The 15082-nt window shown below is 37.9% G+C and overlaps 1 protein-coding gene across 9 annotated transcripts in view; it reads right to left on the reverse strand.

Annotated features, from left to right (window-relative positions):
* Nucleotides 1-957: 957 nt before the first annotated feature.
* The window catches only part of BEND3 (BEN domain containing 3), a 65967-nt gene continuing 51842 nt past the window's right edge, over nt 958-15082 (reverse strand). For 7 of the 9 annotated variants that reach the window (XM_073336921.1, XM_073336925.1, XM_073336924.1 and 4 more), the window contains 3 exons: nt 12333-12377; nt 11636-11859; nt 960-7670 (listed from right to left, as the gene is read on the reverse strand). In XM_073336921.1, coding sequence (XP_073193022.1) covers nt 5418-7670; nt 11636-11859; nt 12333-12366 — 2511 coding nt within the window. In that variant the 5' untranslated portion in view covers nt 12367-12377 and the 3' untranslated portion in view covers nt 960-5417. Of the gene's footprint in view, nt 7671-9906; nt 10016-11635; nt 11860-12332; nt 12378-14395; nt 14931-15082 lie in introns of those variants that run through there. The other 2 variants (XM_073336922.1, XM_073336929.1) reach the window with 2 other exon arrangements.

A 15082-nucleotide genomic window follows, 5' to 3' on the forward strand; every position in this document is an offset into this window, starting at 1 on the left:
GAGAAGGAAGCTCAGCAGAATCACCAAAGCACTGTACCAGACCAATATAAAACACCTGTGCGTAGACAGTTTTCCATTCAAGTTTAACAGAAAATGGCTATTGTGTTGTCATGGAAATTTCTGCAGCAAATGTCAATTTTTGCAAGTTTTCAGGTTTTGGCAGGCAACATGTTTGGGTTTTTGTGTGTGTCTGGTTTTCAGCAAACAAAGAACAAAATGTTGGAATGTCCTGAAGGGTTTTCTACCAAAACATTTCACCTATCAACTGCATTTTTTTCAGTTTTGGTTTGTGAAAATTGAAAAGGTTTGTAGATTAAAATTTAAACATTTCCACAGAAAAAAGTTTGACTAAAACAAATTTAAGTTTTATCCAAATTTTTCACAGGGAAAAAAAATCATTCCCCAGCCATTCTACTTTTTGGGGATCCCTTTTATAAGTTCTGCTTCTCTAATGACAATCAAGATTTCCCTTTCAGAATGATTACTAAAGGAGAAAAAAAGAACAGGAGTACTTGTGGCACCTTAGAGACTAACCAATTTATTTGAGCATAAGCTTTCGTGAGCTACAGCATCCGATGAAGTGAGCTGTAGCTTACGCTCAAATAAATTGGTTAGTCTCTAAGGTGCCACAAGTCCTCCTGTTCTTTTTGCGAATACAGACTAACACGGCTGCTACTCTAAAGAAGAAAAATTGCTACATGAACCATGGTCACATTGTGTGATAGGGCAGGAAATGGGACAAGTAGAAGTTCTGTCCATGCAGCAGCAGGTCAAGTCTCAAAGGACCAGGAAGACACCTTTGGAAGAGAGCATATTGCTCTGAATAAGGAAGATGCATGAAAAGAGTGTGAAGTGGGAGTCTATATCCTGGCAACCAGGTGAGGTAAAGCTAGAAAAATCAAATCCTTGGAGTATGATGGAACTCGCTTTATCTTTTTTAGTTACAGATTATTTGCATTTGGGTTGCTGATCTAGACATGGTAATCCAGGGACAGCCCTCTGTAGGGAGAGGGAACTAATTATATGCTTACTGACAGCTACTCAGAATAGGAGTTGTATAATCCATGGACAAACATGACGACTAACATTTTACTATTAGAATAATTTGTTTTAATAAAAAATTAAGATGACTCTCACTGATAATGATAGGTTTATTTGAATGGGTCTTGTGGGGTGAGAGAAACAAAACGAAGTTTATGAAAGCACTGTAGGGCAGATTTGCTGTGGCTAGGTAATGAAAGCACACCTTATGTGCCAAGGTGGGAGAGGCAGTAGACAGCTGATTCACAACTGAAATGTGTCTGTAGAATCAGTGTCCATGGACAGGCAGTAGTGCCCAACATGAAGAAAAGATTCCCAGGAATGGATGATAATCACGTGGGCGCACGGAGTTAGGAAGGGAGCAAAAACAGGGTCCAGATTTGCAGTAAAAGCACCCAAAACATACTTCTTAATATCTTTGGAATACGGATGGAAAAAGTTTATACTTGCATTAGCAGCCAACTGAATAGTGGTAAGAATGAAAACAACTGACTTGGAAAAAGAAACTTATAGCATCCAAACAATACATCATTTGTGTCAATAGCGATCCCCAAATTTCAGTGACTTACTCTTAAAGTCAGAGGCTTGAACTAGCCTCAATTTTTTTCTTAGATTTCAAGATCTTCAGTGCAGTGATGTCTTCATGTGTTTGTAAAGTACTGAGCACTAGAGTACCCTGATCCTGACTGGGGCCTCTGGGCACCACTGGTACAAAAATATTACACAATAGTAAAACAAGATTTGGCTGAATTTAAAAGAAATGCATTCAGAAATAAAATTGATGTACAAAGTATCTTAACTTGAAGATAGAAAAATAGAACTGCATCTGAACATTGTTCCTAAGATGAGAAGGTACTTTTTTATTCATAATAACACAAAATTATGACAAAATGCTCAGGGCTACATCTTACTCTTAATAGTAATCAAACGTAATCCTTTCAAATAGGAAGTATTTTTCTCTCTTAAAGACATGCTACTTGCATTTCCCTGCTAATACAGTTGCCAGATTCCCTGGATAACTGCAAGAACTTCTAAGCAGTAGTTTCATTTTCCCCTTCAAATTTCAGAAAAGTATATATTTTAAACCCTTGCACAGTTCCTTAGTTAAGTGTTTCATTTGTGTGAAATTGGTGAGACACCAAAAAAAAAAAAAAAAAGTTCTACATTAATTTTGTAGCAGGCTTGCAGTCCTTTTTTTACTGTTGGAAAAATTCTGACAGTCACACTGGAAAATATAGAGTCATTGAATACTATGCTGTTTCCTTTAGAATCACTGTAGGAGGGAGTTGTTCAATACTTACCAAAAGTGTTATGTTAAAATTATAATGAGCAGATACTTAGACTTTTGACATTCATCCCAACAGGATTTACTGAAGTAAAACAATTTATAGCTAATAAGAAGTCAGTGTGTGTGTGTGGTTACATATGTTCTGAATGTTTTCATTTAATATCTGGGAATCTCTCCGGATAGCCTAAGTTTGAAATCATTAAGTGTTTGTCCTTTTAAAATAACATTCTAAAAGGGAGATGACATTAGAGCAGTTGCAGCTAATCAAGATGCCCTCACTTGTGTATTCAGTCTGACTGGTTAATGTTACTCCAGATCTTAGTAACAGACCTTAGAAAAGTTAACTAATAGAAACTTACAGTTTGTGTCTGTTCATAGCCAATCATGAGCCAGCATTTCTTTTGTAACAATATATACGTTTCATTATGTAACCAATTGGATGAATTCACTTCCAAATGCACCTCAAGAAATTTCTTTTGCAAGCTAACTGTCACTTTTCATGTGTATATTGCCTTTATATCAAATGGCCTTTCAAAAGAATGTCAAAATTTTTTTGTCAATTGTGAAAAGATTGTGGGCAATCCAACAAGACGATCAAATCAGAAGGATATATAATATATAAGCAGACTACAGTAATTTGACTAGAAGTTGAGGAAAAAGACCATTTCTGTTGAGCTATTACATGTTCACTTTTGCTAATGTAATTTTTTAAAAATAAAACCCCTCATATATTGATCAGTGTGTCATATAAATAGATTCATTTGTACCAGATGAATGTCAAAACTCATTGAAAATGTCAACGTATCTTAAAATTGTATGTTGTTAGGTAGAAAATTCTGTACATTCATATAATCTCTTTACCATCCATGTGCAAGTTTAAGATATGTTGAAGTCCTCAATGGGTTTTGACATACTTTATTGTTGAAACAAATGTGACATTAAGATAAATAAACTATAAAGAAAATCTGCATATAACATTCCTTACTTTTTGGGCTGCAGAATAAATGCTAGCCATTTTCAACTCTAAATTAAAAGACTTTTACCATTTTCATGACATTTCATATAGTCCATAAAAATGCATGTATAATAAGTTCACAAAGAGGTTCTAGGTAGCATATAATTATAAAAAACCTTGCATTTTTGATATTCAGTTTGCTAAAAATATGTACTAAAATGAAAGGTAGGATGCAGAGACTGTGGTATAAGTTCATTATCTTTGGTAAAATGTTCTCATTTTATTAATAGCCATATTTGTGCTGATTTCCATTTTGCGCATGGTCTGCTATTACTTATGCCAACAGGAAACATTTAAGTGAATTTAAACAGTATTAGATTATTCAGGACAATCATGACTCTCATCATACATTCTTTTAGGATGTTGCTAGCACATAGGGGAAAAATGAGTGAGTACTACTATCTACTGTGACTTACTACTGCTTTAACACTGTAAAATAACTTTGCTAATTCTTGCCATTAGAAAAAATATTTTTTTTTTAAAAGGAAGGGGTCAACATGATTCCGAGAACAGTAAATTCTAAAAAACTGAAGTAAAAATATCAAGTATTTTGTAGTTTAATATAATTGCTAAAATAGAAATTTACACTGGGGCTTAACTGAAATGTGATACTATGACCCATCTAAGTAAATAACAGAAGAGGACCACAGAAAACCTCAACAAATCTCAAGATGTTCAAGGGATGGTCAGTGTTAAATGATCACTGCCATGACTAACATCTAACGGAAGGCTTGATTCTCTCACACCGTTGCCATCAACGGCCATCCTGCTTTACAGCAACGTAATTGAGAGGGAAATCAGGTTCTGATTTTAACATGGCACTCTCCAAGGACAGATCACAAATTGTGAAGTCACAATGGAGTTAGGATGTTCTTCTTTATAACTGATCATATTAACAATGCAAGCTTGACCATCTGAACCTAAATTAATCATTCAAGATTACACTTCCAGATAGCTATTAATTACACTAAATCAGTTTGGATAATCAAAGGAATTTTCAATATCCCTATGACATTCGGAGACTCCAGGTTGTGCTGTATTCACACAAACACACCATATCACCACTGCTCACAGGTGGGGACCCTGCAGCATTCAATTCTACCACAGAATCAAATCTTTGTATTTACCTTTTACTTATTAAATATTTGATTTAATACTGGAAACTTTGGAATCATAATTCTGATGAAGAATAAGGACTTAAATGTTTTTCTACATTCCTTGTTTCAAGTACTTTTTCTAAAAAGAGAGAGACTAACAAGCAATGGCAACACAGTCTGCTGGTAAAGGACTTGATTCTGTTTTGTAACCCTATTCACTGAAGCAGTTCCCAGTAGTCATATTGAAGACCATGTAATAACTTACATGAGTAAGGGTGAAGGATCAGGTCTACGGTCTCAGCGTAAAAACACATTGTGTCTAATCAAGTCTTAGTTCTTATAGCAATGGAAATATACATGGGTAACAGTCAAAAAGGAAATTACATTTGACCCAGTACTGACCTCGTGTTATTTTCATTATCATCAAGAACAAAACAAAGGGATAGCTGTAATTACTGTAGTAACCAAGTCAGATGTTTCAATCGTTCTCAATGAACATGGCACTTTCAAAAACAAAACTTGCAAGTTAAAAAATAATTCAGATTCCAAATGATTTATCCTTGATGTTTAAAAGGGTTTAATGCAAACCTGCTCCTGAAGAGCACAATGATTTTTAAAAAGGGTTTTTATTATTAAAAAAGTGATAAAAATGGAAGATGCAAAAGTGGGGAGAGGACTAATACACTTAATACATGTATTTGCACCAGCGAAAGTCATGCTCTTAATGAGTCATTAGCGACTTCATCACTGATCATTTATGGTCTTTATCATGTACAAATGTAGTAAACCACTGCCCACTGTTGCAGTGCCCTTGTATGTGCAACACACGTATTAAAAAGTAACAATCTTAGCGCCCAATATTCCAAAGGGCTCATCGCCCTTTGATTCTGTAGCAAGATCAGGCTCCCAGTCTAGAATAAAATATGCTCTTCCCAAATAATTTAGTGGTCAAAGTCTGAAGAATTTAGAGAGCCTGTCACTTTTTCGCTTTCTTGGCTTTTTTCAGTATATCACACTTTTTCCTGTTGGGACGCCGGCATCTTTCATCAATGCTTGGTATACATTCATAATGCCACACTTCTTCCATTTTCTCCACGGGGTAAACAGCTTCAACATAATGACGGATCAATCTGAGTCTGGTGGGATCAAGTTGCTTCTTGTTACAAGCACCTGAATGGTTATATTGCAATCTGAGATTCTCTGGAGTAAAGAGCTCTGGAAAGAGTCTTACAAGAAGCCTTGCAGCAAAGTTTCCCACAGAAAGGCTCTGCTGAACTATCTCTCTTACCTCTTTATCAGATAGCATGTACAGAGAAGGCACAGGGAAGTCTGGAGAAGGAACGACAAGTTCATCAAGTGGTATCTTGCAAAAATCTTTGCTGCTTCTTTCTGGCGGCAGTGGTGGCCCTTCAAACTCTTCTCTGAATCTTTCTGGGTTTATTGCATAGGTAAGAAATTCTCTCCTCTCAGGTCCCGGCACATGAACTTTCCGCTGCTGTTGGTATGTGCGCCTCTGTTCGGTATCCCTGCGTCGACATCTCTCATCAAGCTTCCCAACAAATTCCAATGTCCATACTCTATCGTTCTTTGCTCTTGGGTACAATATTTGCACATAGTGTCGAATTAATTTAATCCTGGTTGGATCAAGTTGTTTCTTGCCTAGAGATCCGCTACAGTTGTATTGCTTCCTTAGATTTTCATGAGTAAACAGTTCAGGGAATAAGTGAACAAGCAATCGAGATGCAAAGTTTCCTATGGACAGACTGCTTTCATATATATTTTTAATTTGTTCCTTGTTCAACAGGTAATCCGGGATAGGAACATCAAAATCAGGAGGGGGAATGTCAAGTTTATCAAAGTCTATGGGCACAAGCCAAATCTTTTTTGACCTTCTTCCTGGCCTTTCATATTCAAAGCTGTCTTCCACTTTTATGATAGACACATCGTCAGGCAAACTAGAAGAATCATTCCAGTCGTCTCTCATCTGTTCACACTCACTCCCATCCATATACATACTTTCAAGCTCATCATTTATTCGCTGGGCACACTGCTGCAACCATGCATCCTCTTCTTGCACATCAGGAAAGTAAATTTCTGTGTACCTTCGAATTATCTGAAGTCGATGAGGATCCAGCTCTTGCTTCCCAGAATCTCCATAGCAGTTATATCTTTCAGCCAGGTTCCTGTGGTCGAAGAGCTCAGGAAACAATCTGTGTAACAAAAACACAGAAAATTCCCCAGGGGATGAAGCTTCATCTAAAAATTCATTGAGATCCTGAGCATCCAGAACATAATCTGAGGTGGTGGCATTATCCCTGTCCAGCGACAAAGCTTCCTCCTGCTCTTTATCCTCAATGAAATGAGAGGACTCTACCTGCTCAGCCTCATAGAAACTGGATGACTGCACACTTTGCTGACTATTTTCCATTTCTCTTTGTGCCCAAAACCTACTGAAAAAGTCATTAACTTGAGGCAAACACTCCACCTGCCACACAGCATTGTTCTTCACAGAAGGATAACAAACTTCCACATAGTTTCGGATAAGCTGCAGATGAAGCGATTCAAGTTTCTTTTTGTTAAGGAAGCCACATGTGCTGCAGCTCCTGTTGAACTCATCATCGCTGAAGAGCTCTGGGAAAAGCTGCACTAGTAACCGGCAAGCCAAATCTCCACCTGAGGTGCTCTGATCCATGATCTGTTTGAGTTCCGCAGCGGTCAGCTGGTATTCTGGGGGAGGTCTGAACTCTGCTACAGACTCTGTTGGGCTAACATGCTTTTTAATTCTGCTGACCTCAAGAGACAAGAGGTCAACTTTGCTGTGAAGCTGAGTCATATTGGAATTCAGGGTGTTGAGTGTGTAAAACATTTTCTGTATCAAAGAATATATGTTGGGATCAGAATCTGCAGTGGAAGCTGTAACAGTGATGGTAGCAGCAGAATCCCTTTTGCGTTGATCGCTCAAACTCCGCAGATGGGAGGGGCTGCTTGGATTGACCTTTTCAAACAGCTCATAGGAAGAAAACTGCTCTGCCCCTGGTGTGCTCTTCTTCTCTGTTATTTTGTGTGAGATGCCATACAGAGGTTTCTTGTAGGATGGAATGGTTACGTCATTGAAGGGTTCTTCTTCACACAGCCACGTTATACTGGGATTCTTGTTCTTGTTAGGCTGCTCTACGTTTACCTGAGTGGGTGACCCAATATCTCGGTTCTTCATGTTTGAAATGAGGCCCTACGAATTAACAAACGTCGTATTAGTAAGACAGTTTGATTTAAAATAATAGCTACAAATTTGTGTTCCACAGGTAGGCGTCATTAAATAAATATGCACTGCCTAATTTTCATCAGTGAACCCAACTGTGCTATATAAATCAAGTTAATAAATGTATTGAAGGAAAACAATCACCAAACATGTTTACAGGGAAAGTATTATTTTACTTCTTTGTTCATGACCTCTGCTATGGAATAACTATACAATTATAATACTTAGCATTTTTACCCAGCGAGCTTTATATGATATCATTACCTCCCACTTTGTGTCTGAGGAACTTGGGTGGCAGAGAGGTTGAGTGGCAGTAAGTCCGTGACAGAGCCAAGAGAGGTTGAGTGGCAGTAAGTCCGTGACAGAGCCAAGAACAGAATTCAGGTTTTCCTAATCCTGTGAGCTAGCCACAATCTCACTACTCCCCCCAACTGTATTTTAATGGTTCATTACTCTCCCTATTACCAGCTAATGAGGACACTGTGGTCCAACAGCCTTGACACAGGTGTGTTAATTTTTTCTCCTTTGGCTCTGAAAAACGTATGCAAGTATTTACCCCCAGTGGTCCAATTCAGGGACAACTCTATGATACCAACCCAACTGAAAAACCCCAATACAATTAGTGAAAAGGCCTTTTAAAAATGAAAGAATGATATGTTTCTGAAAGGCAGAAACATTTATATTCATTGAATTCCTCATGGTTCTAAACCAGCCAGTAGTGAACTCTTTAAGAATTCACACTGTAAATTATTTTTAAGCACTGCATTTCCTAACTGTTCCTCATTGTTTGAGTTCTGAAGCAAATGTTTTCATTTATTCACTGTAAATATTTAGCTCATCATTTATTTATTTTTGCAAGTACATGGATATTGTGAATAACTTAGAGAAAATTAAGTAGGTAAGCAACAACAAAAAATTACAATACACAGAACTCAAAAACATGTGAGAATACACACACAGTTTGAATCTGACCATCTTGAATTTTTTCCCCAGCTTGCTATGCAGAATATTAATTAGACACAAAATAAAGAACTTGCATTCAAATATTAAAAAACAATGAAATACAGACTATGGGCCTGAGGTTAAGAGGTGATGAGCAACTGAAAGTCCCATCCTAGGATCAGGCCCCTATACTGTGGATCTTCTCTGAAAAACAACATTGTAAAAAAAATGGCAGCACCTTCTTACTCAGCTAATCTGCTTCCTATGTGTATTCACACTCATATCTGCTTACCCTAGTGACAAAAATAAGTTAACACTACTTTTTAGTCCTATAAGCAATGCAGAGCTCAAACATGTAGGGGAGATCAAGCTGGGTTCTATTCTAGCTCATGCATCATCACCAGAATAAACTAAATTCCAATTGCCGTGCCATAACTTGCCCATTTACACAAGTGTAATCCCACTGAAGACGAGTTTATGAACATACTGAAGACCATGAGGTTGCACAGGTGATAAGTGAGGGTGTTAATGGATTCAATTTAGAGTGCAGAATCCTATCAGCAGGAATAAGGTTGAGAAGCTTGATTTTCAGATCCCAGCTGATTCTGCAGGGATAGCAATTAGAAACTTTCCTCTCCAGTTTTACTTGTAAACAAAGCACATTTGAAATGGACTAAATGAGATATGATAAACATGGAGCAACACCAAAACTTCACTTTTCAGAGAAGTGCCCTTGGTACGTGGGAAGATGTGGCCTAACTAAAGCACCTGTTATAAGATTCAGTAATACCTAAGCACAACAGACAGAATGAAGAACAGGGATTTCTGGCTTTTCAAATTAAAAAAAATAAAAATCAGCATTATAAAGAGATTTGAACATATGGTGAAACTTGATCTTATCTAGTAACCTCATGTCTTCAGATGCTGCCCCAAATTATCCTCATATATAAAGAGCACAATTTGGCTCCATCTTTGTTAGAAGACTTGTTATGATAAGCAAATCATTTGTTAGTCCTTTTCAGGTTTCACCATAGTTTTTTTTGTGTGTGTGTGTCCAATGAAGCAATAAAACATGACAATTTGAGGGTAGTCCTGATTAATGCTCAGCTCAGGTGAAGAGGCAGGAACAAGGCAGTACCAGGGAAGTGTATTAATCAGCATGGAGCCATCATCTATAGGGCCTTATTGTCCTTCTAAAATGAACACATACAAGTTAACATTCTTGGGGTTGGGTGGGACCCTCTGGAAGAAAAGAAGTGCTTACGCTGAGAATTATGGCAGATCTCTGTATGTTGTAAGGGCAGCAGAACTTCTGCCCTTTCACTAATGCAGCTCACGATGTTTGGATCTGGTTGTGGGAGGAATTTGCAGATCTGCATTTCAGAAACACACGGTCAATGTTCAGCTAACAGCTAGTGCCACATCTGGGATAGATTTAAGCATTTTCTGTTAATCTGGGATACCTTGTTCTGCCTTCAGAACATTCTCCTTGCCTCCTGTAATAATCTGTACAGATTATATTGCCATCTGGGTATAGCATTATCGGAAGCACACATGGACTATTTTTGGTGAAACATCAGAATAATCTATTGTGGAACATTCTTTTGTATTATCCATAAGGACCCTGGACTTTAAGCACAGATGTGTGTATGTACTTCAGATAATGCTATAACCAGAGGTCCCCAATGTGGTGCCCGCCGGGGCATTTTTGTGCGCCCGCAGTGCTCCCCGCCGCTGAAATGCCGCCAAGAAGCATTGCTGTTTCTTGGCGGCATTTCAGCGGCGACACTTCTTGCTGCCGAAATGCTGCTGCTGAAAAGCGGCAGCGGGAAGGTGTCCGGCGCCCACCACAGTCTTCTGGGAATAGCAGTATGCTATTCCCACAAGAAAGGTTGGGGACCACTGCTATACACAGTTAGAAAGGTTATCGGTTTACTGTACTACCAAAAAAATTACAAGGCAGATTGTTCTATTTGAGCAACAGGCACATAATACCATGCTGCCTACACTGTCATAGGAAGCTACTGTATTACATACTGTTGCTGAGCTTTTATGAAATGCAGTATTTTGCTACGGTGGAATAATCTTTCATATTATATTTTAGGACCACAGGCCCAGATTTTGAAAAGTATTTAGGCTTTGCTCCATTCAGCATTGCAAGTTTTAAGGCTCATTTTCAAAAGTGGCTCAGGCACTTATTAGCCCAAGTCCCACTGACCTACTCAAAGTTTTTAACAACTTGACTTTTGGTCACCGCCAGAACTGGAAAGTAGAGAGAGGTGCACAACTAAAAACATTAGTATTAAAAAAAGTTAGCCTCTCAAATGTTCTGTTAGAACTTCAGACTAAGACTGTGGTTGGTTATTTATTCTAAACATGCTGATTCATCATTAGAGTCAGTCAAGAATAAATTTTCACGATAATTATTGGGTTAGGTTCTGGCCGCATTGTAAATCCAAGGCAACTATCAACTTCAAATAACTTATAGATTTAGAGTGGTGAAATTTCACTGAGATCAGAATCTGTCCCACTGTACATAATCTGGAAAAATTACAACCCTGGTCCAGCAATTGGGTTAACCCATGGGGATCTGATTGCAGGACTGTGGCCTAAATTTCTAATGAAAATACTAACAAAATCTTTACTCTAGGGACATGAGAGGGGGTCTAGGATCACTGTCAGACCCAGTTAATCCAAACCAGTTAGAGAATTTCATGTTTATAAGCATTATTAGAAACAAATAATTGCTTCAGATAAAAACAGTTAATGGTGAAATTTATGCTGTAAAATGGGATACTGCTCACATCATTAAAAAATATCCAGATAAGTGGTATTGGTAAACTAGGCAAAGATTATAGTCATGTCTGACTATAAACAAATTAATTGCTGGTGTGAGTTGATTTAAAAGAGTTGTGCTCTGCTTATACCAGCAGCACATTTGGCCCAAGAAATCTGAACAGTACATGATGCATAGCCACATGTAGAAAAATCACCTCTTGAGTAAAGCGTCTTTTCTTCACACTGGGCAAAACCTCTTGCTGGCTCCCTGAACCATCACAACCAAGTGAGGTCTGTTTCCGTTTGTTGGAATCGTGTAGGCAAGTAACTGAGCCATCCAGTGAGTGTTTCTCAGGAGATCTGGATGTCACGGAGCAGTCTAGTGCTTCATCTTCATTTTCTGTTTCTACTTTCACAAGATTATTTTTTATAATTTTAACTAGAAAGAGAGAAGGTTTAGAACAATCAAGCACTTCCTCCAGAAATTCATGATACCCTTACAACAATATGCTTTCTGTTTGTTCTTCTGAAACTGCTTTTTGAATAGTGTCATTATTATTTATCATTATATAATAGCAACACCTTGAAGCCTCAAGCCCCCAAGTCGGGGCACCATTGTGGTAGGAACTGTACAAACATATAGTAAATGACAGTTCCTGCCCCAAAGAGCTTACAGCCTAAAAGACAATACATATCAGGTGAGTAGGCAGGTAGTACAGTAGGCAGGAGTTTGGGGGAGGGAGAAGGATGATGGGTAACAAAAATAATAATAGGATGTTTTAGCAGCTAACTTTTCAGTCATTGTTATAATCTTTGCTTTATCACAATGCATTCTTCATCTAAATATACAAAGTCCTCATACAACTAGTATTTTTTATCTGACCATAAAATAAACAAGATATAGCATTTTACCTTCGTCATCATCATTGAATTCAGCTGAGTTCATCTTCTAGCCCACTAAAAAAAAGAAAAAAAGACATCAGCAGTAGTTTTCTAGACACAGGGCATGGGTTGTGTTTTCAGCCTTTTGTTAAAAAAAAGGTCAGAAACCTGCTATCTATAACTATTTGCTATCCCTGGACAATATTAACAGTCCTTGGGCAATTTCCTATCTGCTCCATTTTTATTCACATTATAGCAAGCAGCCACTTTTCTTATGTGTTTCCTGGACACCTGCAGATCTGCCCCGCAGCGTACATTGAACAGAAAACAACCTGAGAGGGCCAGAAAAGTAAGATGATTTAACACTCAAGATTTTTTCTAATGTGAAGAACATTAGTTCAGTTGTTTGAACTTTCTGTATAAGGAGAAGTGTCTTGAAAGTGCACAAATGAAAGTTCTCTGAATGGGTTTTTTGGCCACATTGTATTGAGTGGCCACCAGTTATAAGAGCCAAAAAACTCTGGAGGCCTCAGGGCGTCCAACGAGTTTCACTGCAGGTCAATTCCCAGTGTTCAGCACAGCTGAGAAATGCAACACAAACTATTTTATAACTAAGGGTTAGACTAGATGACCCTTGCCGTCCCTTCCCTATGATTCTATAATATGCCAAGGCTGTCTGAATATATTTCTATTAAAAAATGGCTATTTTGATGTGGATTGTGATATTGAAAAAACAGCAACCTATAGATCTACAGTAACAAATGTTTTTATAATTGTTAACTGGTGGCCTCCAAACAACATCAGAATGCTTTTTAAAAGGAAAACCGAAACATTTTAACTGTCTTAAAATGATTTAATATTACTTCTCATGCCAAAATTACCACATTATCACTAAGCTACATTTTTCAATTTTCCTAAACTTAAGATCACAGGTCATTTGTTATAAACTCCAAATTCTGGGCATGTCTCAAAAAAGAAGGCTTCAAACTCCAATGAGGACAGACAGAGCAAGCATCCTCACCCAGCTCTCACTAGCCATTTAGAAGTACACATCCACCAACAGTGGCAACCACAATTGGATACCTTTTAAATGAGCCATAAATAGTTCAGATTATCCAGATACATGTCTAGCCCCATAGGCTCGCCTGGTCCCAAAAAAACTTATTTGAAATACATTAAAAACTTCCATAACTACATCGCTTTTCCAAATAGACTTCTTTCACCAAATCATACCCTAACCAGAGATTTTCTGGTTAAACACACACACTTATGTCCCATGAATATTTCTTATAAAACAAAAGAAATTTTGAAAGACAATATACAAAGAATTGCAATTGTAGTCTTATTATCTAATAGCTGTGTACAAAATGAGTTTAAAAGAATCACAAGTACTATTAAAATGCTTTGTATTAAATACAAACATTTGAATACTGTGTAACTGCATGCTTTCTCTTTGTTAGCAGCTGGTAGCTATTAATAGTAAATATAATTAATACATTCAGTGTGAGATTTTGTACATGTGACTAACAGGCACAACACAGAACGCACAGCCCATGGAGAGGTAGGGAAGGTGGGCTAAAGTGCCTTTAAGTCCCCTTTGTGCTCTCCTTATTCTGAACTATTCCAGGACCCCTCCTGTCCTCAGCATACCCCCTATACAAGGGCTTGGAAGGGGGTCCTTGGAGCGTAGCTCTCTGCTTTGGCCCTTTTACTCAGCATAATTCTTCCCCCGCCCCCTGGTGTTTAAATTCAATGAACCTGGTTTTGACTCTTAACCTGCCTACATACAAGTTATGCCAGTTTAACTAAAATTAGGTTTTTTTACATCACTTTAGTTAAACTAGTGTAAAACATCTGTGAGGAGACACTTAAATTGGTTTATAAATGGCTTATGCCAATTATTAAACCAATTTAAAATTGTGCCGCCCCAGGGGTTTGTGCTGATTTAACTAAATCTATTCTAAAATGGATTTTCATTCAACCAGTGCAATTTATGAGTTTAGGCAAGGGCTGTACAATCCTTTCTGAAAAATCCTGAAAGGACAGCGCTGTGGCCTGTGTTCTAGGAGAAAGTTAAATTGAATTGAACTTACCTTGATATCCCATATACGACATTAAACTTCCAGGCCAGTGACTATTAGATTTCATTTCATTTTATTGTAGAAGGCATGGCTTTGGGAAGACACAGCATAGTGCCAAAAATGTGGGAGTGACAAGGAATAAGATGACAGCTGAATGTAGTTGCTGAAAATTTTTTATTTTTTGGAAGGCCCAAGTAGGCAACCAGGCAGACATCCTTACAACAATCACATGCTATATAGGAAGTCTCAGATTTCCTAGGTTTTTCAGGCAGCTTCTTGGGGCAGAACTGTCAGGGATCATGCTGACTGAGAGAGATGGCAAACATAGAGCCAGAGACAGAAAAGAATTGACAAATATAAATATATATAAAGAAAAAAGAGAAAGAAAACAAAATCAGCGTGCAGCCTCCTTCTGTAGGATAATATACATGGAATGATATTTTTCTTCTGTCACTGCTGTTCAAACAACAGGCAGAACACTTTGGGAGAGGTCTCTCCGACTGGAGACAAGTGGGTTGGAAGCAAGAGGTACGTGAGGGTTTGAGAATCATAGTTGGAGTTGGGAATATGGAGAGAGGGTATGTAGTTGCAAAGCCTCTTTTTGAGAAGAATCCTGGACCAGAGCTAGCCAGAGGGAAATGGGCTAGGGAAAAAGACAGAAAACAACAGAATCAAGGAAAAAATGGTGCAACAAGTAAT

This window comes from Lepidochelys kempii, chromosome 3, assembly GCF_965140265.1.
Source record: "Lepidochelys kempii isolate rLepKem1 chromosome 3, rLepKem1.hap2, whole genome shotgun sequence".
In the NCBI taxonomy this organism is placed as follows: Eukaryota; Metazoa; Chordata; order Testudines; family Cheloniidae; genus Lepidochelys; species Lepidochelys kempii.